This window comes from Chelmon rostratus, chromosome 16 (genome assembly GCF_017976325.1).
Source record: "Chelmon rostratus isolate fCheRos1 chromosome 16, fCheRos1.pri, whole genome shotgun sequence".
Taxonomy (NCBI): Eukaryota; Metazoa; Chordata; class Actinopteri; order Chaetodontiformes; family Chaetodontidae; genus Chelmon; species Chelmon rostratus.
In genome coordinates, this window is record NC_055673.1 from 2,179,713 (window position 1) to 2,202,836 (window position 23,124).

At 45.7% G+C, this 23,124-nt stretch overlaps 1 protein-coding gene across 5 annotated transcripts in view; it reads right to left on the reverse strand.

The window, feature by feature from the left end:
- Positions 1–23,124, reverse strand: part of LOC121620150 (collagen alpha-1(XIV) chain) — a 149,505-nt gene that overhangs the window by 79,367 nt on the left and 47,014 nt on the right. For all 5 annotated transcript variants that reach the window (XM_041956114.1, XM_041956112.1, XM_041956111.1 and 2 more), the window contains 9 exons: positions 19,551–19,677; positions 18,557–18,702; positions 15,244–15,373; positions 10,618–10,757; positions 10,389–10,515; positions 10,081–10,220; positions 8,977–9,109; positions 8,744–8,788; positions 8,012–8,157 (listed from right to left, as the gene is read on the reverse strand). In XM_041956114.1, the coding sequence (XP_041812048.1) occupies positions 8,012–8,157; positions 8,744–8,788; positions 8,977–9,109; positions 10,081–10,220; positions 10,389–10,515; positions 10,618–10,757; positions 15,244–15,373; positions 18,557–18,702; positions 19,551–19,677 (1,134 nt within the window). The remainder of the gene's footprint in view (positions 1–8,011; positions 8,158–8,743; positions 8,789–8,976; positions 9,110–10,080; positions 10,221–10,388; positions 10,516–10,617; positions 10,758–15,243; positions 15,374–18,556; positions 18,703–19,550; positions 19,678–23,124) is intronic.

A 23,124-nucleotide genomic window follows, 5' to 3' on the forward strand; every position in this document is an offset into this window, starting at 1 on the left:
TCTTTTCATTCCTTCTCTCTAACGCAGTCTTTGTGTCTGTCAGCCCAGTTTGCATTCTGAGCATGTACAGTCTAGCCTGGCTTCATCCACAAACCCTCCGTCCCCCCCAAAAAAAATACACTTTCTCAGACGTGTCAGTCAGACGAGCACTGGGGGCCTTGACAAATCAATTTCAGCCCAGTCTGATGAAAAAGGCAGCAAGTCTCTAAACTGTCACCGAGCCACACAGTTGGAAGGAACCACCTTAAGCTGCTCTCCTTTTCCTCCACTTTGTAAATGCAAACATGGCTTCATAAAGTATTTATAGGATCTGGTTTTGACAGAGGCTCTGTGCGGGCCCAGAATATTAAGTCTGATCCACCTGAGACTTTGCCGGAGCTACAGTGCTTGAAGGCAAACTGCAGCACACAGGTGACACGAGTCAATTTAAGGTGACTGTAGGAGTCAGCAAAACGACGATACGTCTGCTAAACTGCACAGAACTGCGGCCGAGCGAAAGCCACAGCGGGGGGAAACTTTCACTCCTCCAACTGACTGTAACGACGTACAAAGATACAGCTGACAGAAGAACCATTTCACCTGCCATGCAAACTAGAACCAAGTCCAGTGGGTCCAGGTCCAGACTGCACTCTGGGCCAGTGGTTACGAGGAGTGGAAGAGACCAGAACAGACCTCAACAGGGACCACCATAAGAGGCTGGACTGTCTGAACATCCAGACAGAGTCACGTGACAAGGCGCCAGCACTTACTACAAACCACTGAACTGCACACCCTAAAGTCAGGACCCCCTGGGATGGGGACTGGGGTGGTGTATGACCACAACATAACATCCACTGTGAACAGCTGCGGGGAATCTAGATCAGTGAAACAGCAAGGACCCTCTGAAAATCGACATGGGCGGGGTCAAAGGTCATCGACCAGACATCCCCACCCAGACCACCTTTGGATGGAGTTTAGGATTATCTCGCCCTCTTGTTGTCTTGTTGTGGATTCAGCAGCCTGTAGTTTGTGTCCTCGGCAGGTTTATCGGTCGTCTGATTCCTTCAACATCATTTTTCCTTCACACCTCTGACACGTTTCTGCTTTCAGACAATCTGATGACTCTTCTGTCATCAACTCACAGTGAATGAACGCAGCTTTAATGCTTGGACATAATAAATAACCAGATGTTTAGATTGCAAAGGTCAAACCCCCAATAAAAAGTACAGTAACAAACATGAGTTTGTCCTCTGCGAATGCAAGATGTTGAACATAAAAGCAGAAAATGTTCGTTCTTCATTAAAAGCTCTTTTAAGGTTTTACGGACCAACAGACAAAATGAATCAACGGAAAAATCACCGGAAGCGTTGATGGCAAACTTTAAAACAGGACTGTAGAAGCTGCAGGAAATCTGCGACAGAAGGAAAACCACGACGCCTAAAACTTTTAAATCCTCTCTCGACAACATTTTCATCTCCTGCAACAACATTTTGTTGGCCGAACACACGGCGGAGCTGTGCTGGATGCCCGGCAGCTTCGGTTTATTGGACGCTGAACGAAGCAGCTTCACCGAGTCGCAGCTGTCTGTGGACAGACGGCTGCAGAGTCGAGCCCCCCCGCAGCTACGGCATAGACACTGACATCTGGTAAAACAGTGTCAGAGCCATCCGGACGGGCATAAACACTGACTCCTGTATTTCTAAGCTTGTAGAGAGGAGAGTGTGGAGGAATCCGGAGCTCAGTAGCTGCGTTTCCATTACAGTTGTTCGCAAAATAAAAGCGATATTTCTGAAATTTCGGCAAAGTTCGAATGCGTGATCACTGATTTTAATGGCCTATTATTGATCACTTTGTTATTACACGAGGCGCGCTCTGACGGCGTCGGCGCGCTCTGACGGCGTCGGCGCGCTCTGACGGCGTCAGCTCGCGCCGGCGGAGCAGCAGCAGAATGCAGGACTGTGAATTACTGAAGTGTCCTTTCAACATATTTTCTGTCAGCAATTATGTGTAAATATTAAAGTTAATGGCGTGCACGCGTGTCTCCCACAGAGCTGAGGTGCACACACTCATCACAAGTTCATCTCACGATTAATGAAAACGGAATGATTAGATTTTGCAAAGTGCGCACAGGACGAGATCACAGCTGTCGGATTGTCTTCAACAGATCAGCCAGCGTGACAGCTGGAACAGCTGGAGTGTTTTTGTCTGCTACTTACTGAGATCCAGAAAACATACAAACACTACAAAATTAACAACGTTATATTTGTCTGCATGCGGCCGTCCTGAAACGGGGAGTCCGCTGACCTCGGAGACGTGTAAATGCGAGTGAAGTGTTTCCATTACACTTTTGCGATACACCTAAATATCAACAGGTCTGAAAAACCACCTCATGAGAGCGTAAAAATGTTTTTGCAATATTTGAGAGGATTTTCGAAATTTAGGTGTTTCCATTACCGTTTTTTTATTGCGATATTTAGGATTTGCGCATTTCTAGGGGCAATGGAAACGCAGCTAGTGACAGTAGAGCGCTCTAAAGCTGCGCTAATCTTATTAAGCTGTTTTCTTACAAAAAAAACTGCCACTGGAGTCGGGTTTGTATCCACCTGATGAACATAAAGCCGAGCTCAGACCACAGGACTTCTGGACTCGCTTATCCCTGATTCACCACTTCTGACAATCAGGGGAGAAATTTAGTCTGGGATCCAGACTCTCGGCCCGGATCACCAGGTACTGTAAGGGGTTTACAGATCCAGGTAAACGACCTCTGAACTGCCCACAGACTCATCGGGTTCAACTGTTTGATATTTAGGAGTTAAAATCTGGATGATTACGTCAGTTCTTTTGGTGGTGCATCGCTCCCCCTGGCATGATCATCTTAATTTTAATTTTAACTTTCCAATCATGTGTGCATGTTTGAGATTAGAGGGAAGAACATCTGTTAGATTTCAATTTCAAAATCAGCAGCCTGAGCCTGGCATAGGATAAATATCCCCCCTCCTGTTGGCTCTTGTTTGGTCTCCATCGAGTCCTGAGGAAAATGTCTGGCTCTCAAGCTGCTTGATGTTCCACTTTGTTCACCAGCTGGTCTCTAACTGTATGAGTCTGCTGTTTGGTGCTGCGCTGCTGCAGGAAACACTGAGACCGAACCAGACAGGAAATGAGCTTTACAACTCCAACTACGAGCCACAGGAGGCCAAAAAGCTTGTGTGAAGCTGCAGCGATGGTCCTTTTTTTGTGGATTTGTCACTAAAGCAGACCACAGTCGCACTACATGTAGTCCGTTCACTGTTCGTATAAAAACTGATTCGTGATTAGTAGAATTTAAGAAAATCCAGGTGTTTAACATCCTCATGCAGCTTTTCTGTCCCTTCTGCTGGACGAAGTTTGTATTTTATACTCTGAGCTGGATCCACGTCTCAGCCCGTCTCCCATCAACACATAGTTAAAATACTCCGTCATGCTCTCACTACTCAACCACGATAACTCTGTTACAGCCTGTTAAAACTCCAGCTCTCACTTCATGAACACAGACGGCCGAGCAGCTTCAAATATCTCAGACTCATTATAGACAATAAGCTCAGTTTTGATCAGCACACCACTCCTATCCATAATTGATCCCAGCGAAGGCTCCGTGTCATCCATAAACTCAGAGCACTGTGTGAAATGACACTGATCACCCGCAATCAACGCTTCACGTCAGCGTTAGCTCCGAACAACCCACCTCGCTCACTGCTGCGACGCTGGAAGCCGTGAATGTGATGCCGTCTGCTGCCGCTGTACGTTTCTGTGCCGCACTGGCTGTCAAATCAAACATCCCTCTGGGACAATAAACCCCCCCCACCACAATTTACACCAATTACCTTGCAAACGATGTGTTAAAAATTCTAGCGAGCAGCATTGACAAGCGACAGGTGCGTCCTCCGGAGACTTAATTGTCTTCGATTCAGGCAGCGCCAGAGTTGTTTGGCTCTGCGAGTTTTTCGGGTAAATGTGAACGAGACCGTGCGGAACAGCTGGTCGGCACAAAGCGGGAAGTTTCAGAGCGAAGAAAGAAATCGCAAACTGGCAGTAACAACAACAACTGCTGCTCTCCAGCCTGCTCGCTCAGAGGAGAGACGTCACGAAACCAAAGAAAAGTTATCCAAAGAAGAAGTTCTGCACTTTAACTTCATCACTGTGCTCAGCGAGGAAACACTCTGTCATTGGCTCATCCTGTCAGGTGCATACTGTACGACTGTACACTTCATTGCCTTAGTATATTTTCATTTCTGGCATATTTTTTATTGCATTTACACATATTTTTATCTGCATGTTAGTTTAGTTTATTCTAGTATCTTTATTTTATTATTACTTCTTATATTTCTTATTGTTTCTATCATGGGGGTTGCAAAACAAATTTCATTGACATGCTATGCTCAGTGATAATAAAGACGATCTGGAATCTTGAATCTTGAATCTTGAGGGGTCAAAGGTCACAAGGAAGCCACGACAAGCAGCACTTGAACAGATAAAAAACCTTTTTTCTCTGTTTATGATGCAGAAGTGTTGGAAATGTCTGAAAAGCATTTTGCATGAACTTGCTGCATAAAATCTGCAATTTGATTAAATTTAATATGATTTGGTTGCAACTACTGAGCCAGCGTGCCAAGTTATTAGCAGTTTAACACCAGATGAAGTAGGAAAACGGCCACGCAGAGAAGAACCGACTGTAAATGAGTTTAATTCTTTTTAATTGCTGGTGTCCCTCCGCCGGCAGCCTCAAACCACAGAGTGAAACTTACTTTGAACAAAGCACCCCCCCCAGAGAAGATAGACATCTAAACGGTGGCTATTGAGTGCAGCACTCGCTGATTCATAACCTGACCGGGTTGCCAAACAGAGCCCACAGCTGTTCGCGCTTTGATAGGAGATCTCATTTAGCCAGCCGTCGGTGCGGGCAGCTGGCGGCTCTTTACTGTCAGGATGAAAAGGCTGATGTGGGACCTGTGGACAGAGTCGCCTGCAGACACACAGCAACTAACGGCGTGGTGACACACTCCTCAGGTCTCTCAGATCTTCATTTCAACTATACGTCCTTAATAATAAAGCTTAACCATCACAATGTTGTTACACTAACATTAACATACGTCTATGTGTGCAGCCATAACAGGACGATCTGTTCTGACAGTTCTGTCATTGTTTAAACATCCACAGATGACAGAAGTGATATTAAAGATGTTCAGTTCTCAGTTTCCATTCTGGCACTTCACCATTTATTTAGCGTCTTAATGTCTGCCTGTCACACAAAGTCCATTTCCAACATCCTAAAACTGCATGTTTCTGCATCAGTGTTTGTTTTCTATAGTCTCGTCTTCTGTAGCTCTCTCTCTCTCTCTCTCTCTCTCTCTCTCTCTCTCTCTCTCTCTGTCTGTTGTGGCTCGTTAGTGTGAAGACCTGCCATTCTCTCTCTCTCTCTCCCTCTCTCTCTCTCTTGAAACAAACTCTTTGAAGATCTGCCATCATTTTCATCATCATTATCCTCGTCTCCCTCTCTCTTCCTCCCGGCTCGACTCTGAAGGCCTGCCATCGACTTCAACAACGTCGTCTTTGTCTCCCTCCCTCCTTCTCTCCACGGAGGACCGTTAATCAGAAGGCCTGCCTTCATCTTCATCAATATAATCTCCCTCGCTGCGTTGGTGATTGACACGTCGAAGCTCTGGCTTTGTTTAAATCAACATCTCCTTCTTCTTCTTCTTTCCATGACTCCACAATCACCTTGTGACGAATCATTTAACATTCAAACAGTTAGAGCCGAACTCACCAAAACTCCAACCCTTCCACTGGCAGCACAATTATAATCATCACTTCGTGTACCAAACCAATGATTAGATAAAGAGCTTAGCATGGATTCAGAAACAGTCACATTGGATTATTCTGAAAACCAGCCAAGAAAGCATCAAACGACTAAAGGAACTTCTCAAACCACTTGATGATGCAGGATCCACCTTTTCTCAGCCGCTCTATATATTCAGCCTGTTCCAAACAGCAGTCGCTTTGGCTATTGTCACACCGCGGTGTGACAATAGCCTCGTCATGGGGTTTTTTGTCTTGTCATTTCCTGTTTTATTTTGAAGGTCTAACTCTCCTCTCGTTTCAGAGCACTTGCCCTTCCTCATGTGTCCCGTGTGTCCGCCCTGATTACCTATTGTCTCCACCTGTTCCTGATTACCCTCCTCGTGTTAAATAGTCTGTGTCTCCCTTGTCTTGTGCCAGTGTGTCTTTGTCCGTCGGCGATTCACCCGAGCCTGTCTTCCCCGTTCGTCCTTGCCACAGTCATAGTTCTTGTACCTTCAGCTCTTGTTTCCTCCTCGTTAGTGTCTTTTGTTTTTGTTACTTTGATATCCTAGTTTCTGATTTACTTTTTTTGTCTTAGACCTTTGCCGAATTGTTTTCCTCATAGTAGAGTGATTTTCTGTTGTTTCTGTTTTTGTGCTTAGTTTCTAGTTCCTCCGTTTTTTAGGAGTGTATTTGATTTCATAGTTTTCCTTACCTAGTTCGTTAATCCTAGTTCTTAGAGTTTTCCTCCGTTCGTAGTGTTTTTCATTATTTTATTATCTCAGTGTTTTCTAGATTTTCCTCATAGTGAGCGTTTTCTGTTCTTATTTTTCCTTATATACCAGGGATGTCAAAGTCAAATACACCGAGGGCCAAAGAAACAGATTTGCTACAAGCTGAGGGCCGGACTGGTTCAATGTTTATTAAAACATATTTTAATTATTGCACATAGCCTATTAAACTAAGATCTAACACAATGTATATTATTTAATGATTAACTGAACAATCCAATATTCTTTTATGGCTCTGTCAGTAATTTCAAGTGTAAACCTTTTTCAACAGACACACAGACAAAAACAAACTTCCTTCAAAAAAAAAAGTCCTGTGCATTAAATTAATAAAGCAATATTTTCTTATGGCTCTGTCAGTAATTAAGGGAAAACATTTTCAACGGGCAAGTTGAGTTCAACTGAAAAATAAATCTAAATAAATAAAATAAATTAAAATACAAAAATCTATAGGATACAGACAAAACAATACTTTCCTTATTGGGGAGTGGGTAACTGAAAGTTAACATCTGTTCTGGCTGCTGATGAATAATGAAGCCGAGGCCCGTTTGCCGCGCTGCAGTGAGTTCGTGGGCTACCGTTGCATTGTGGGGAATGTAGTATTGGTGCGTGCAAAACACCAGCGGGCGGCTGCGGCCAGTTCTGATACTAATCAAAAATCATCCGGGGGGCCGCATATAAATTATTTGCGGCCCGCATCCGGCCCGCGGGCCTTGACTTTGACATATGTGTTATATAGTGTATTCTATAGTTATCCTCTTAGTGAGCGTTTTGTGTTTCTTTGTTAGCTTCTCATTTTTGATATTCCTAGTTATAGCCTTTGTGCCTAGTATAAATTCTATAGCCTATTTGACACTCAGCGAAGTGGAACTTGGGTTGAGTAAATAAAGATCTGTGAATTCAAATCTCTGCGTCTGAGTCCTGATCTGAGTCCCAGCCTGACAGCTATAAATCACGATAAAAGCCCTGTCGGTGGATCTTCAGAGCTACGAAGAGGTGATAGTGTGACAGGAGCTCCGTGTTAAACTCTGTTCTGCAGAAACTACAGCCTGAGCGCCGGGATCAGACTGACGTACAGGTGACCTGAGGAGAGTCTATGGATGATATGTTCTGACAAGCTATTAGTTTTGGGGTGAGCGTGTGTGAAAATTCTTGCATTTTCCTTTAGAAAATAATTCATTAACATTTAAAAGCACCAGCTCCATCTGTAATTGAGCAGATGGCTTCAATGACATGCAGAACACTGATAAAGTTAATCAGAGGCGTCCCGTGCCAGCCCGTCTCAGATACGTCACCGTTACCAAATTATCCTCCAGTGAAGGTTATGAAACCATTGATCTGATGCTCTGAAATGATTGGATAATATGTTTGCAATAACACAAATGTCTCTAATCTCACGTCCACTTTGCAACCAAAGCTCTCCGTCCTACCGTCTCCTCGGCGCGGTCTCCCTTGGAGCTGACGTAGTTCAGTCGATAATGTCGGACGTTCCTGGAGTCGACGGGCTGCCAGGCCACCCGCATGCTGAAGGTGGTTTCCTCGTCGATCCTCATGTTCCTCACCCCGAACCGCGGAGCTGCGGGACCAGAAATCACACCTCAGTTACGGCAGCGTCGACTCGCTGCAGCACGAAACTGTCACATCGTGACGTTTCCCGGCTTCTATCAGGGAAACTGATCACATGGGGACGTCACAACTTTGTCATTTAATTTACTCGTTCTTCCTGAGAGAGCCTGACACACCGTCTAAATACATCAAACAAGATTCAAACCCTCTATCAGTGAAACACCGCCAGAAAACCTGATCAAATATTTGCCACCTGATGTTTTCTTAATCCTGAACCCAGTTTTTTCTTTTGGTTGGATGTATTAAAACAAGTTGCAAAACATTTTCTCGACACTGTTCTGCTTGTTCCAGCACTCCACTCAAACTTTATTAAACTTCAAATCCAACATTTTCGTGATCAAAACATAAAAACATTTAATTTAAACTATTTTGCAGCTGCAACGATGCAATGATGACTTTCATGATCAATGAATGAAAGCTGTGCAATTTGATCGATCTCTACGGATTCATGCAGCAAAGTGCTGTGGAGAACGAGCACACAGTCAAACAAGAGGAGGAGGAGAGGAAACATCACTGAAGCCCGAGTGAATATTTACCTTCTGTGGTGGTGGTGATCGTGGCGACGGTGGTTGTTCTTTTAACTGAGGAACAAACAAAAAGGAGTTTAAGCGATCGTCCGGTACGTCCTCTGAGACGTTGGAACAGAAAACACAGGAACAAAGATTCCAGACATCGAACGTGCAGCTTCAGTAGTTACTGTGAAGAAGTTTGTGCACTTTTTTAAAAGGATTTCGCTGAGACGACCCATCTGAAGGGGCTTTGAATTTACCGGTGGACTCTACGAGGATCACTTCGTCACTCTCCACCTCGTTGCTGTAGACTGCGGAGAGGAGGACTTCGTATTCGGTGGCGGGGCTGAGTCCTTTTATCAGGTAGGTGTTAATGTTTCCATTCACCAGAACCTGAGACAGACGGACGGAGGAAAAACCAGACGAAGCATTTTTATCACCTGCAGCGAAACACACCTTCACACTTCAGGTCACATCACTGCATGAGGACACAGACAGGAAGAGGAAACTGTAGGAAGATAACACACACCTTGTTTTCTGGATGATCATCTCTGATCTCTCACAGAGACAGACTCATTAGTGCGACAGACAGTTGACTTTTACCTTTCTGTGTTCACCTCGGCTCCACTTTGTATCTTAACCGAATCATCTGACTCCAGTTTATCAGGTGAGGCAGAGCGCGTCTCTGTCTTTATCAACAAGTAAAAGCGAGGGACAGCACGCAGGAGGACATGCCTGTGTTGCTTTAGCTGTGAGGAAGCGACAGCAATGATAAACGGCTGAATTCTCTGTGACGTTTGCAATGAGAAGCATTGCTAACAAAACAAAAAGGAAACGAGACTCATCAGAAACTGAATGAAAGCACGCGGGGCAGATCAAGGCTCTCCACGGGAAAACAGCGGATTGCTCTCTTCAGGTTAACACGCCGAGCGAAGGAGTTCGTGGAGATCAGAGAGAGAGATGATCCTGAAGGAGAAGCTACCCCAGCTAGCCCAGACCACCTACTATTCAAACCTCTCTGTACGTCTGTGAGCAACACAACGAGACGGATGCTACAAGCAACCAAACAGAGCTTCTTCAGCTGGTTTTAGCCTTGTGGCTCTGCGACCTGGACAGGTGTACAAGGAAGGAGATCACAACACCTGATCACTTCATCCTTTCGACCTGGTTTATGTTGATAAAGTCAGGGAACGTCCTGATTTCCTGCTACAAACCTTCAGCTAAGACAAGTCAATGAACTTTAGCATGAAAAACGTATTCTGCGGTTTGTGTTTCATCACATTTCATAAACTGATATATCGAAAAATCTCAGCTTCACCTTCCACGTAAGCAATGTGAACACACACACACACACACACACACACCTCTTCACTGTCTCCTCCGTCGGTGGGCATCCAGGTGAGTCGGTACAGCACCACATCAGAGGCCGGGTGTTGCCATGACACCCTGAAGCTGTCTGTCGAGATGTCTCCACTCCTCATATCGAGCGGGTCTGGAACAGTCTCTGCACACACAAATACACACTCATGGTTACAGTGAGGATGCACTGAACTGAGCTTATGTTCTAACCAGTCGTACCTGATGGTTATTCAACACACTTTGAATTTCACATTACTTTTGCAGTTTTTATTCTTGTATTTTGATGCCTGTATAGTAGTAATGTAGATCCTACTTGTGGTGAAGCTGTCAGTCACGGCCTCAGCTTGTCCCTCATCATAGATGGCAAAGACACCAACGGTGTACTCCGTCAGGGAGGTCAGGTTTCTCAGCAGCCAGGTTGTCACGCGGCCAACATCCACCTGCAGACACACGAACAAACGACATGTATTTCAGACTGTCACAGCTGTGAAAAGGTCTGTAGCCTCTGCTCTCAGTGGCTCAGGCCCGCAGGGTCCTCTCACCTCATTGGTCTGGACTCCATTGGTCTTGACGTACATGATGCGGTAGCCTTTCGCCTTCCTGGAGGTGGACTCCCAGGTGAGCCGAGCGGAGCTGTGGTCCACGTCTGAGAAACGCAGGTTCCTGGCCGGGGTCAGCGGTACTGAGGGGGAGGAGATGCTGAATAACTGGACGGTAAACTGAACACACTGTGTTTGCTTCATACTGCGAGAACAACAGACACAAAGCCTGTTTGTTCACCTGTCATCTGATGACATCAAAAACAAGCACGGAAACACAAAAACACAGCAAATACGAGCAGAAAGACTTTTATCAGGGGTCAAAGGTTAGTTGAGTTTTGATGTGGTAAATGATTTCACACACACACACGCACACACACACACACACACACACACACACACACACACACACACAGAGTGATGGGGTTTTGAATCAGGGTTATTGGACTCCACTATTTTAATTATAAAGTGGACAGAACCTCATTACATTATTCGCCCTCCCTCAGGCTCCCTCTCTCTCTCTTCATTTGTTCTCTCTGTCTCTCGCCCCTGGAGGTACCGCAAAGGGCTAAAGAAAGCCTAACTTTTTTAATTCAGTCAGGGAATCTGATTTCCTCTCAGCGGCGCGGAAACTTTTATGCTTAGAATTACTGATCTGTTTTCCTTTTTAAAAAAAAAAAAAAAATCCTGATAGTGCTCGCCATTGCTTCACCTCAATTATACCGGAGGTCAGAGTAAAGACAAAGCAGCAGAGAGGAAGAGGAAGAGAGCAAGACAGGAAGGGGAGAGAGAGACTTCCTCTGCTTTTACTGTAGGTCGTGCCAGGGTCAGGATGGGAATTTATAAAAGTTTAGAGGCAGGTAAGTCTCTAAAGTTTCCAGAAGTATGTGTCCATATGAAAATATCCAACACATTAAAACCTTCACGTGGGTGGCGTGCACAGACTTTTTGAAGGGCAGGGGCGGAAATGGAAAAAAGGGCACACATAGCGTGTCCTCGCCACTGAAGAGGGCACTTTAGCACGCATTTTGGCATCCAAGAGGGCACTTTAGAGCGCGTTTTGTCATCCAAGAGGGCACTTTAGAGCGCGTTTTGTCATCCAAGAGGGCACTTTAGAGGCGTTTTGCCATCCAAGAAGGCACTTTAGAGCGCGTTTTGTCATCCAAGAGGGCACTTTAGAGCGTGTTTTGCCGTCCAAAAGGGCACTTTAGCGCGTTTTGGCTCCCAAGAGGGCACTTTAGAGCACATTTTGTCATCCAAGAGGGCACTTTAGAGTGCGTTTTGTCTTCCAAGAGGGCACTTCAGAGCGCGTTTTGTCATCCAAGAGGGCACTTTAGCACACGCTTTTCAAAAACTGGGCCACTGCCCCGCCCCCTGTGCACGCCACTGGTTTGAGACAACACTGAGGATCAGGTGGAAGCTTTCCTCAGAAATGTGCCGACATTTCTTTCACTCTACCTTGACTTCTTATTCTTTAATAGAAGAATGGATGAATGCTGTGTTCACTGACTCACTGTGGTGGTGCCTTCACTCGCTGCTGTCTCCCCCAAGTTAAAAACAGAAACGAGCCACTCACAGACTCGTCGTCTGTTTCGGAGGAATCGAGACGTCTCTCGTGTCCGAGTCAGACGTGATGAGGACGAGATCGAGAGACGACACGTTGCTTTTGACTGACTGGGCGAACATTAAGTTAACTCTTCATCTGCTACAGCAAATCAGCTGACACGAACGTGATGTCAGACTGAATGACGACGTGAAAATATTTTGATTAGATTAATGAAAAAGCAAAGGCTTCTGCACTTATGATCTGATCTGAGTGCAGACTGCTTGCACTCATCACAGCCAAAATGAATTATGATCTTTATTCTCCATCGTGCTGCATATTTGTAAAGGTTCTTTTCTTTGGAGCTGCAATGGCCTCATTTCAGTGCAGAGGTCATTAACACACATTCTGTCTTAAAGGATAACTTTGGTTTTTTACAACCTGGACTTTATTTGTAGCATTAAATATGATCATTTACTCACCCAGACAACTTTGGTGACATCTGGAGTCGTTTTGAAGAAATTAGCCCCAGAGGAGCGGCGCGTATATCCGTATAATGCGAGTACTCGGGGCATCCATGCGCAGCCTCTATATAACGCATAATCTGCCGCGAAACTCGTTCATATTCCAATATTTTGTTATGATATGCTGGTGCTATTCCCCTCTGAGCCGGCGGTCGGCTAGTTTAGCTGTAGTTTGGCACAGCTATGGTTCGTTATTGCGTATTCGTAGCCGACCGCCGCAGAGTCAGCCGTGTTGTGGCTGGCTGCTCGCAGCGCCTGGCGTTCGGTAATGACATCATCCACGTCAGAGGTAGTTGTCTAGAGACGCCGGATGTTGATAACATGCCACCACGGGCTCAGAGGGGAATAGCACCAGCATATCAGAACAAAATATTGGAATATGAACGAGTTTCTGCAGATTATGTGTTATATAGAGGCTGCGCATGGATGCCCCGAGTACTCGCATTATACGGATATACGCGCCGCTCCTCTGGGGCTAATTTCTTCAAAACGACTCCAAATGCCACCAAAGTTGTCTGGGTGAGTAAATGGTCGTATTTAATGCTAGAGATAAGGTCCAGGTTGTAAAAAACCAAAGTTTTCCTTTAACAGTGACGGAAAAAACGGTGAAATAACTGGATGGAAAGAGGGACTTCTGGAAGCAGAGAGATGGCGTCTGAGTGATAATGCTGCTCATCTCCTGCGTGTTCAGACGCGTCACGTGCTGTTGCAGAAGGCAAGAAAAGTGTGACCACCGGCCGGCTCTCAGGGCAGGACGATAATTAATTTTCCTCTCGCACTTAATGAATGAATGATTACATACACATGAGGAAAAACGAACACTCGGCATGATGGATGACTGACTGAATGCAAGCCCAGATGATCTCCGGATGGCGAGAAGGAGCCATGAAGCGCTGCTTGCGTGGATGAAGGAAAGTTACTTCACCATGAGCAGTCATTTGAGAGACCTCAACCCCCCAAAAACAGCCTCTGTCTCCCTTTAACAGCCGCCGGCGTCCTTATCTGACCTGTCCTCAAAGCCTTACACGCATCATGAAGACATAAACATGCCTTGACTTAAAGCCGCAAGCCACAGACCTTAAAGGAGGCTTCATAAAATGTTAATTAGTGAGCACGCTGGTGAGTTGTGGAAGGCGGGGGGGGGGGGAACTCTTCAAGGCTTCGAAACTCTTAAAAATGAAAGCGAGGTGCAAGAAATAGCACTGCGAGGGGAAGCTGGCAGCCGGCGCCACGCACTGATTTTGGCATCGCTGGTTTGCAGCTCTGCCGGGGCGGAAAGCGTGCCGGGACACGACTCGAACGTGCTGCAGCCGTCCTGGAAAAGTCACGTAACTGCAGCAGCTGACTTGAGTGATTAGAACAACTTCATGCAGAGTGAGCGCTAATCAGAGAAATTAGCTGCTGTAGTGTTTGGAGTAAAATCAGCTTCCTCTTCCCTGCTTCTTCATTCAGTCCTGTGACACTCCAGATCTTTAGAAACGGCCTGAACTGCACCGTAAGATTTCCAAACGTGAGTGCTCTTCACGCACGCACGTGCACATCTTTTGGGAGATGTGTGGTTTCCTTCCTGCGGAGCATCGGGAAGCTGTGAGTAAATCTAAATGTCCTGTGGGAAATGAAATACGTTCAGAGGGTCTAAACCTGTCAGGAATTAGTAAAGCTCCTGACAGTTTCATAGCGATACTCATGATTAAAGGATGAGTGAGAGTCTGTGTGCTCTTCTATCTTTGTGAGGACCAAAGTGGCTTTTACACCTTGACTGTGAGGACATTTCATCCATTTCTCTCTCACTATTTGAGAGTTAAGACTTGGCTTTAGGTTAAGATTAGGATTAGGTTAGGGTTAGACATGTAGGTGTGAGGGTGTATGTGTGTCCTTCTTAATGTGGACGTTACAACATTTTCAGAGAAGCCGGTCAGCAGCGGTGACCCCCCCCCTCAGTGATGTTTTATGTAAAGTACAGGATGCTTGTTTCACCAGAACATTCCACGAGACATTGTCTCTGTTATAAAGTATGTGAGCTAACTCTCATTAGCATTCATTCTGATTGCTTATTTTCTCTTCAAAGATGTGCATAGTTGAAGAAAAACCTTTAAAAGAACGTCAAGGAAAAAGACAGAGAAGCAAGACACGCAAATTCTGTATATGTGAGCAGGTTAAAGAGACGATGAAGAAATATGTGCGATGAATGGTTTCTTAAAATTAATCGTCTGCAGCCACAAATGACTGAAATCGTTTGGTAAAATGATGTAAACACCACAGTTTGTATTCACTGCAATTACAGTTTTTATGACCTGATCATCGTGACACGTTCTGTTTTCTCCTTCAACAAACTTAACGGATGTTGAGATACACAAGATCGTGTTTTAACATCCAAGGTTTGAAGTAAATCCACGTATCTCAGCCCAAAGTCAGCTCAAAGTCTGTTGGATCCAAGAGGGCGTCGACAGAACGAGGGAACGTCTGAGGGTCATTTCAGGGTGGAATCCTAATTTCAGGGTCAGCTGGTTGATCAATTTCTCAGTTGATACGCTCATTAACTGACGCGTGTGTGAGACTCACATGTGGTCTGCTGGCTGGTCATGGGGTCGCTGGCCTCCTCTCCGTACATGGCGTACACCGTCACCGTGTACTCCGTGGCTGGAGTCAATCCCTCCAGCTCCACCTCGTTCACCGAGTTTGCCACCTTCACCTGTAGACACACACACACAGTTAGTGGCGGTACATGAAGGTATGTGCCATTAGCAGAAAGCGGATACGGCGTGTAGAGATCCTCACCTCTCTCTCTCACCTGTCCACATCTATTACATCATCTACCTCTCTGCATATCTGCTCCTCCATCACGCCTCCAGACCCCTGAGCTGCGACATCAGAGGACGGCTCTGTGCTTTCTGCAGGATGATTCACTACTACACTACAGCTGCTAACACACGACGGCCGCAAACCTTGAACTTAACCACCGTCCACCTTCTGCCAACGACGAAACAGATGGCAAAAAACGCATAAATCTGTCGGAACGGAGGCGCCGACAAAAGTCCGTCCATCTGCTCTTCTTGTAAAAACAGTTTGTCTGTAAGCTGTTTTTATTTTAGAGCCTGAGAGAAACGCTTCATACTGTAACTGATGCAAAACTGTGGACTTTAAATTCAGCAAAATCACCTTTCATTTAAAGATTAAAGATATTTGTGATGCATCTGAAAGACTCGGCCACCTGTTCACACTGCCGACACCAGAACCGGGCTCAGCAGCCGCACGGTGAACAGGCCGGATCAGGACTGAACGCAGTCTCTGAGACCCACTGAGGCCAGTGTGATGACGGGAAAAACAGCGTCGAGGTGATTTACAGCAGCGAGGATGATGAAGACACGGCAGGCCGGGACAGGGGGGCCATGAACCAGGAGAGCGTGCTTCATGGTGAGTTAACTTAGCTCGACTTAGTTTCGGTTTCAGTTTATTTTGTTCATTTCTTAGAATGAAAAAGGTAGCAGATATGCTGATTTAATGATACGTACCTCCCTAATGAACCACTATCAAAATCTCCACGGAGACAAAAATCAGAAGTCTGTAAACTCATGAGAGAAAAGTTGGAAATTTTAGGATAGAGTTCAATACAACACTGAAACGATGCGTTGGCTTGAAGGGAGGCGTTTCTTCTCAGACGAGAAGGTCATTCTGTCACACAAACTGAGCCTTTGTCACTTTGTTCGTTGTTGTTTTAGGAACATTCAAAGCACCTTTCAGTCAAAACCCTGGTATAAAATCTCTCTCTCTCTCTCTCTGTCTGTGTCTCTCTGTCTGTCTGTCTGTCTCTCTCTCTCTGTCTGGTTAAGTCTGTATTAAACCTGACTGTCGCTCTGTAAAGTCTTTTCCTCTGTGGATGATGATGATGATGAGCACTTGTCTCAGTCAAACTGGACTGGACTTGAATCTGGCTCTGGCCCACAAGGCGTCCCTGCCTGGAAGCCAGCAGGGCCTCAGAGCCAGCCTTATCCTCACCACTGGAAGGCATCCTGATCACAGTCCCCCCCCCCCAAATTGTTTCTATTGCTTTCTGCCAGGAGGGGAATGCGACGGCAGTAATAGGTCCGCTCTCCTCCTCTACCTCGCCTCTCTCATCTTCCTTATTTGCTGACTTCACCTGTCGGGAACCTGCATGTTTTAATCTTTATTTGGTTTTGACGTTTTCTTACCTGTTCAGGCTTTTCACTGTAAGCAGCTGGACGTGTGTTTGCTTTGCTAATATTCAGCTTTCTTTCTTTTCAACAGCAGCTGATAGCTTTTCTTTACGCTTCGCCCTCTGATTGGTCATTTAATCGTTTTCAAACTAAAGCAGGCTTGTTTTACCTGTAGTCTTGCACCACAGGTAAGCTGGATGGTTGCTTGTGCTGTTTACTGTGGCTCAGCTAGTTTCCTCTATTATTATTTGATTTTTATGGTGTTTTTAAAGAACTGGTATGAACATCAGATGGAAATCTTTCTTCTTGGTTAGCTGTTTTTTCCACTTCCTCCCTCCGTCCTCTCACCTGTCTTACCTCCCTTATTGAGCATCATAAAAGGTAGAAAGGATTCTATGCTCCATATACAGAATGAAGAGTACAATAACAGAAACAGCACGTGAAAGCAGACTTTTGACGACTCAGTTACAAACGTCTGTGCAGGCCAGTTAGCAGTCAGACATCGTCTCAGCCTCAGGTGTAGGCAGAGGTCCGACACATGCAAAAAACCAACAAAGTGCAGACAAAACAAAGGAGAAAGTGACTGCAAGGGTTTACAAGCTCTGCAATTAAGAAAGACAGTAAAATGTTTGCTGTCTTAAAAACGTCTCAAAACTGAATCCTGTATGAAATAAAAGGGGATGTTCCAGTGCAGCTAATCCCACATCCAGACCAACCGCCTGCTGTGAGCTTTTCTTCCACTCAAACACAAAAACATTAAGTTTTCTGAGGTTGTTTTGTGTAAATGATCAGATCAGAGACCAGCCCACTAATGGTGCATCCCTACAGATATTTGTGACACAATAAATGACATTTCCATTTCTGTTTCTGTAAATAGAGCCTGGTGGCTCAATACTGAACCCGTTTTTAAAAGTTGTGTCCCCATTAGTCACTTAGACACAACAGGGTCCATGAATATAGACAATATTTGAGTGAAATTTCCCCCGTTTGTCTGGGACATTGAACTCATCCTCGGGTCAGAGTTAGTCATTTAGTTACTGCCGAGCTGTGGGGCTGTACAAACCAAAATGAGCTGACGCTGACATCCCTGCTGCTTATCTACACATTCTAGGTTTGTTTTCAGTTTTTCTTTTCTTTTCTTTCACTACAGTTTCTGATTTTTTATGTGTTGTGTTAATAGATATTGTTTGTGTTGTTGTTCTTCTTTTGTTTGTTCTGATGACAAATAAGGTCATTTTTCTATTTGCTGAAATAAGGGGAGAACTTTGCATCACATCCTGCACAGCAATTCTTATTTTCTATTGAACATATCTGTAATTTCATTGTGAAAGAGTAAACTAATGTCAATGACTTAGTGCATGAGCTCATTCTAGCTGTTATTTTTCTATGAAACCTCGGTCAGTTTAACTGGGATCAGGTCTGAAGCTTGATGTAGGCCTGTACAGAGCAGGGCATCAGTATGTTATCCTTACATTGCTGATGCATGATTAAAATAAATAAATAAAAGTAAATAAATTAAATGGTGGAGACGCGATTAGGACAGATGCACATGTGAGTCAGAAAGTTTTTAAAAGGCTCCAACAGGTAAACTGAACGTCAGGCGTGTTGAAACCACCGCTGCAATGAAGAATGATGCATAACTGAGTCTGTTCATTAATCTAATACACACACACACACACACACACACACACACTCCTCACCTCCTTCTCGTCTGCAGGGTCTCCCTCGGTCAGCGGGGCATACAGGATCATGTACCCAGAAGCCCCGGCGGCGGTCTTCCAGCGGACCCTCATTGTGCTGTGAGTGATATCAAACAACTCCAGGTCGTTGACCATGGGCAGCGCCACTGCACGACAAACACACAACAAACAGCTGACAGCCTGTCTTCAGTTCAAACACAACCAGGCCGACGCTCGAGTTTCATTAAACCTCCTACAACGTGCTTTTCATTTTGTTCACATTTCATGTGTTGCCGGACCGTCCGGCTCCACCAGCGGCAGCAGCTAATAGCAGCAGCCAAACCCCATTAACTTTGGCACAAGGTCGACTCGCAACTTAGCATTCATCCTCTACAGACGGCGAGGAATTTCCCATCATTCATCAGCGAGCACGCCGCCAAATGGGGCCGAAGAGTGCTGCCGGGCTCCGCTTCAGCCGTTCAGTCGTCACGACGGGGCCTCAGGCGACACAACCGGAATTAGAGCTCACCACAGGCGGTTGTCAGAGCTGGAGGATCAGGGCTCTGATGCATAATGCAACACCTGTGCAGCTTTCACGGCGCAAATTCAGTGTCTCCTGTTGTGTTACGACACATATCTGCTGGTCCCTCAGAGTTTCTATTGAAGACGCTGCAGCACAACAGTCATGAACTTTAAACAAAGTTTAAAAAAAGGCCTGGCTGGGGCTACGCTGCCTTTTTACGTCAGTTTAGTTGTTTCATGTATTTGCTGTCCTCCAGTTGATAAACACAGACAACGTGAGGTCATGTTCAGGTATTAGTCTGACGCTCTAAAATGTTCGTGAATACATTTCTACTGACTGCAGCAGCAGAAAGGTGGAAAACGGAAATTAGCAGGAGCTCCTGCTTCTCTTGGGATTTTACAAAAGTCCCAGAAATGTAGGAAGTTAGGAAGTTACTGAGTAAGTAGACAGTTGAGCAGTCCTCTGTAATGACGTTCCACACTTCAAACTTACATGTGGTAGCACTTCCTCTCAGGGCCTCGCTGGCAGAGCTGCGGTAGATGGCGAAAACAGCCACCTGGTACTCCGTCAGAGAGTTCAGGTAGTTCAGCTCCACACTGTTCTCTGTCCCCTGGACCACCTTAAAGACAGATCACACCTGGTCTTAGCCTGGACACTTTACATTCAATAACAAAGATCTTCCAGTCTTATTTAGTATTTACTTTGCTTATTTTGTTCTTTTTTAATCCCTTTACGGTGAAAGGCTGCAGTGAAAAACCAGAGTAAAGTCAGTCTGCTCAGGTTTCTACAAACCAACCAACCAGGTGCGTTTGTTTGTCACGTTCATTACTGGAAGTCATTTCACTCCACTCACTCCATCATTATTATATAAAAATATCCTTAATTAGCTCTGATTTTGCGGTCTCAGTCACTTTGTAAAAGACAGCAGTAATTTGTACGTCACATTAAAATAACCAAACAGGCTGTTTATTAGGCCTCCACACGGTGCACGGTTGAAAATGCGCCACGTGTTGCTGCAGGCGCTCAGCTCTTCTCCAAAGAGATTAAAACTGAGTGTAACTAGATAAGATTAGCTTTGATGAAACCTCAGTTTTCCTCGTGGGGGAAACTGAGCCGTTCCAGCTGCAACGTGTAATAAACATCAAAGAGAAAGTGGATAAAAAATAAGAGGGAGCTGCATGTATATAATAATCCACTGAGAAAATTACAGCACTGCAGGTACAGTATGTGTAGTTATACAGGTACAAAGATTACATCAATCTATGGCACAGGCTGTCAAATGACTGGCTGCCACCTGCAGAATACACTCCCAGATTAGATTAGATTAGATTAGATCAGATTGGCCTTTACTGCCGCATAATAGGAGAAATTTGTCTGGCAGGTCAGAGATACAGTCGAGTCATGTTTCAGCGCTCCTGATTCTTCAGGTATTTATATAGTTTTCTCTCCATTATGTACTGCAGCCAGATCCGAACACACTTCTGAGCATCAGGAAATTAATGCCAACTGCTTCATCTGTGACTTTTTTAAGACCAGTGGAGGAAATCCATGACAGAAACTGTTAATGCCCCACGTGGCCAGGCAGGGTCGGAGAGCCGACGGCCCCTGCAAGTGGAGGATAAGAGGACAGCACTCGACCTCAGCTGCATGTCACATCCAATAAAGACTTTCAAAGGAACTCTGCTTTTTTCTGCTGTGAAACCTGGCTGTGTGACAACATTACCGACACGGCTGCGGATCTACCTGCACATCAGCTGACGGGGAACTCGAAGGGAGGAGGTTTATGTTTTGACATCAGTAAGAACTGGTGCAGAGGATGCAGTAAGAACTTCCCAACGTTGCTCCAGTATCCTGGAATCGGGTTTTATTAAGCGCAGACCATCTGTCAACCTCGCAAGTGTTTACATTCCCCCTCAAGCCACTGCCAAGAAGCACAGCGCCTGCTGGCTGAGTAAACTTCCTCCATCGAAAACTCTAGACCAAACTCAGTAATTCTTGTTATGGAGATTTCAACTCGTGTAGTCTCTCAAATGAAGAGCTCGTGGCGTGGCTGGCCCTCTACAAAACCAGCTCACCCCTTGGTCACTCAGATCACTGTGTAACACAGATGGTCCCAACATACAGACGGCAACTGAAAAGGGCTAAACCATCCAGGACCACAGTGAGGCAACAGGCTCCAGACACAACTCATAAGTTCAGGACTGCATGGAGTGCCCTGACTGGGAGTCTCTGAGAGGCCCTGAGGACAACGTGTACCAAGGTCTGTGTGTCTCCCAACCAAAACCATCATAAAGTAAAACAACCACAAGTCCCGGTTCACCAAACAGCTCAGAGGAGTCAGGTACCACAACAAACAGGCATTCAGGGGGAAGAAATGGCCACATTCAGGTCATCAAATCTGCCGGACTGGGGGGTGATTCAAACACCAACGACCCAGCGGCCATCTGGAACACATTCACAACAATTGCCATCAGAAAAGTCCTGCAATCACCTCATCCCCTAGACTAGCTGATGAACTGAAAACCTCCTACCACCACTGTCTCTTTCCTTCACAGAAAAGATAAGCTGGTCACATGACTGAATCTGGACCTGGCGGTGTCCTCCCAGCCACACTGACCCGCTGAGTCCATCTCCAAATGGCAGAAGTGCCTGAACGAGAGTGCTTCTAAGACTAAGACAATCCTGTCCGTCCTCAGAGCCAGCCTCCGTGGTTAATTTCAGCCTCCACCACATACTTCAGCACCTGGACACACCCAGCACCTGGACACACCCAGCACCTGGACACACCCAGCACCTGTATCAGAGCTCTGTTTGTGGAATTCAGTTCAGCCCTTAATACCATCCTCCCTGACCGTGTGCACGCCGAGCTGCTGCAGCTGCAGGAAACTCATCTGCGACTGGATTACAGACTTCCTCACCAGCAGGAAGCAACAGGTTCGGCTTGGTGGCCACCTGTCTGCCCACCTCACCACCACCTGCACCTCCAGCCACCCCTCCATCAAGCTGCTGTGGAGGTGGTGGACTGAGGCGAGCTCACCAGAGGACGTTCTTCCTCAGGTGAGTCCCCATCAAGTGAAAGTTCACACCCAGTTCTACAGAGTGTCGTCACCTCCCCCATCGCTGTGTGGTACTCCACATCCTCTGCCGACACCAAACACACCTCAGACCACGTCACGTGGACAGCCAGGTGGTTCACGGGACAGGATGAAGTGCCAGCGAGAGATAATTCTAGAGCCAGACAGACCCACCACACTGTCTCTTCAGAAAGCCTCCGTCCGGCCGCGGGCTCGGCTCCATCAGCATCAGGACCACCAGACAAATGGTGGTTTGAGGCCATCACTCTCCTCAACAACCCACCCCAGCGCCCTCCCTCATCCTCTGACTGCCCGCCATGCATTGTCGCCATTTAAGTCAGAGTCCTGCACACATTGTCCTTTCGGGGGATAAAGTGACTGTGATGAAGGCTCTACTGTATGATCTCTTTGGAGGACGCAGTTTGTGGTGTTGATGAATTACATCTTATCACAGAGAGAAGACTTTCTATTACTCAGCCGACTTCTTGATATAAATGTGGTCAACAAAATAATAAAGACACTTATCAGCATAACACAAGCCAATTCAACAACACCACAAGTGCAGCTGCAAACTGATTTTAGATTAATTTCCGGTATCTTCTGGGTTTGTTGTTTAGAATAAAAAAGGTACATTAAACAACTAACTAATACATTTTACTACAGCATAAGGAGACGACTGGTTTATGATCACTTTATTGCAAATTTGGCAGAATTTTTGCCATCTATGATGCAAATTAGTTTGAGAGATTACTCTGACTTGCACAATCGACCCTAAAAGGATGAGCCCTATATCAGTATCTCAGCATTTCGTTTGCCCTCTGCTGGGAAATCAGGAACAAAGTTCCATCAATTAAGGTGACAAAAGGAAACCCCCTCTTGTCCTGATAAGGAAACAGAGAAACAGATGAACCACTTAATGACCAGTCGATGGGATTCATTTAAACTTTGTCAGACAGCTCTAATAAACGCTTGCATTCCAGCGTTGAGTGGAA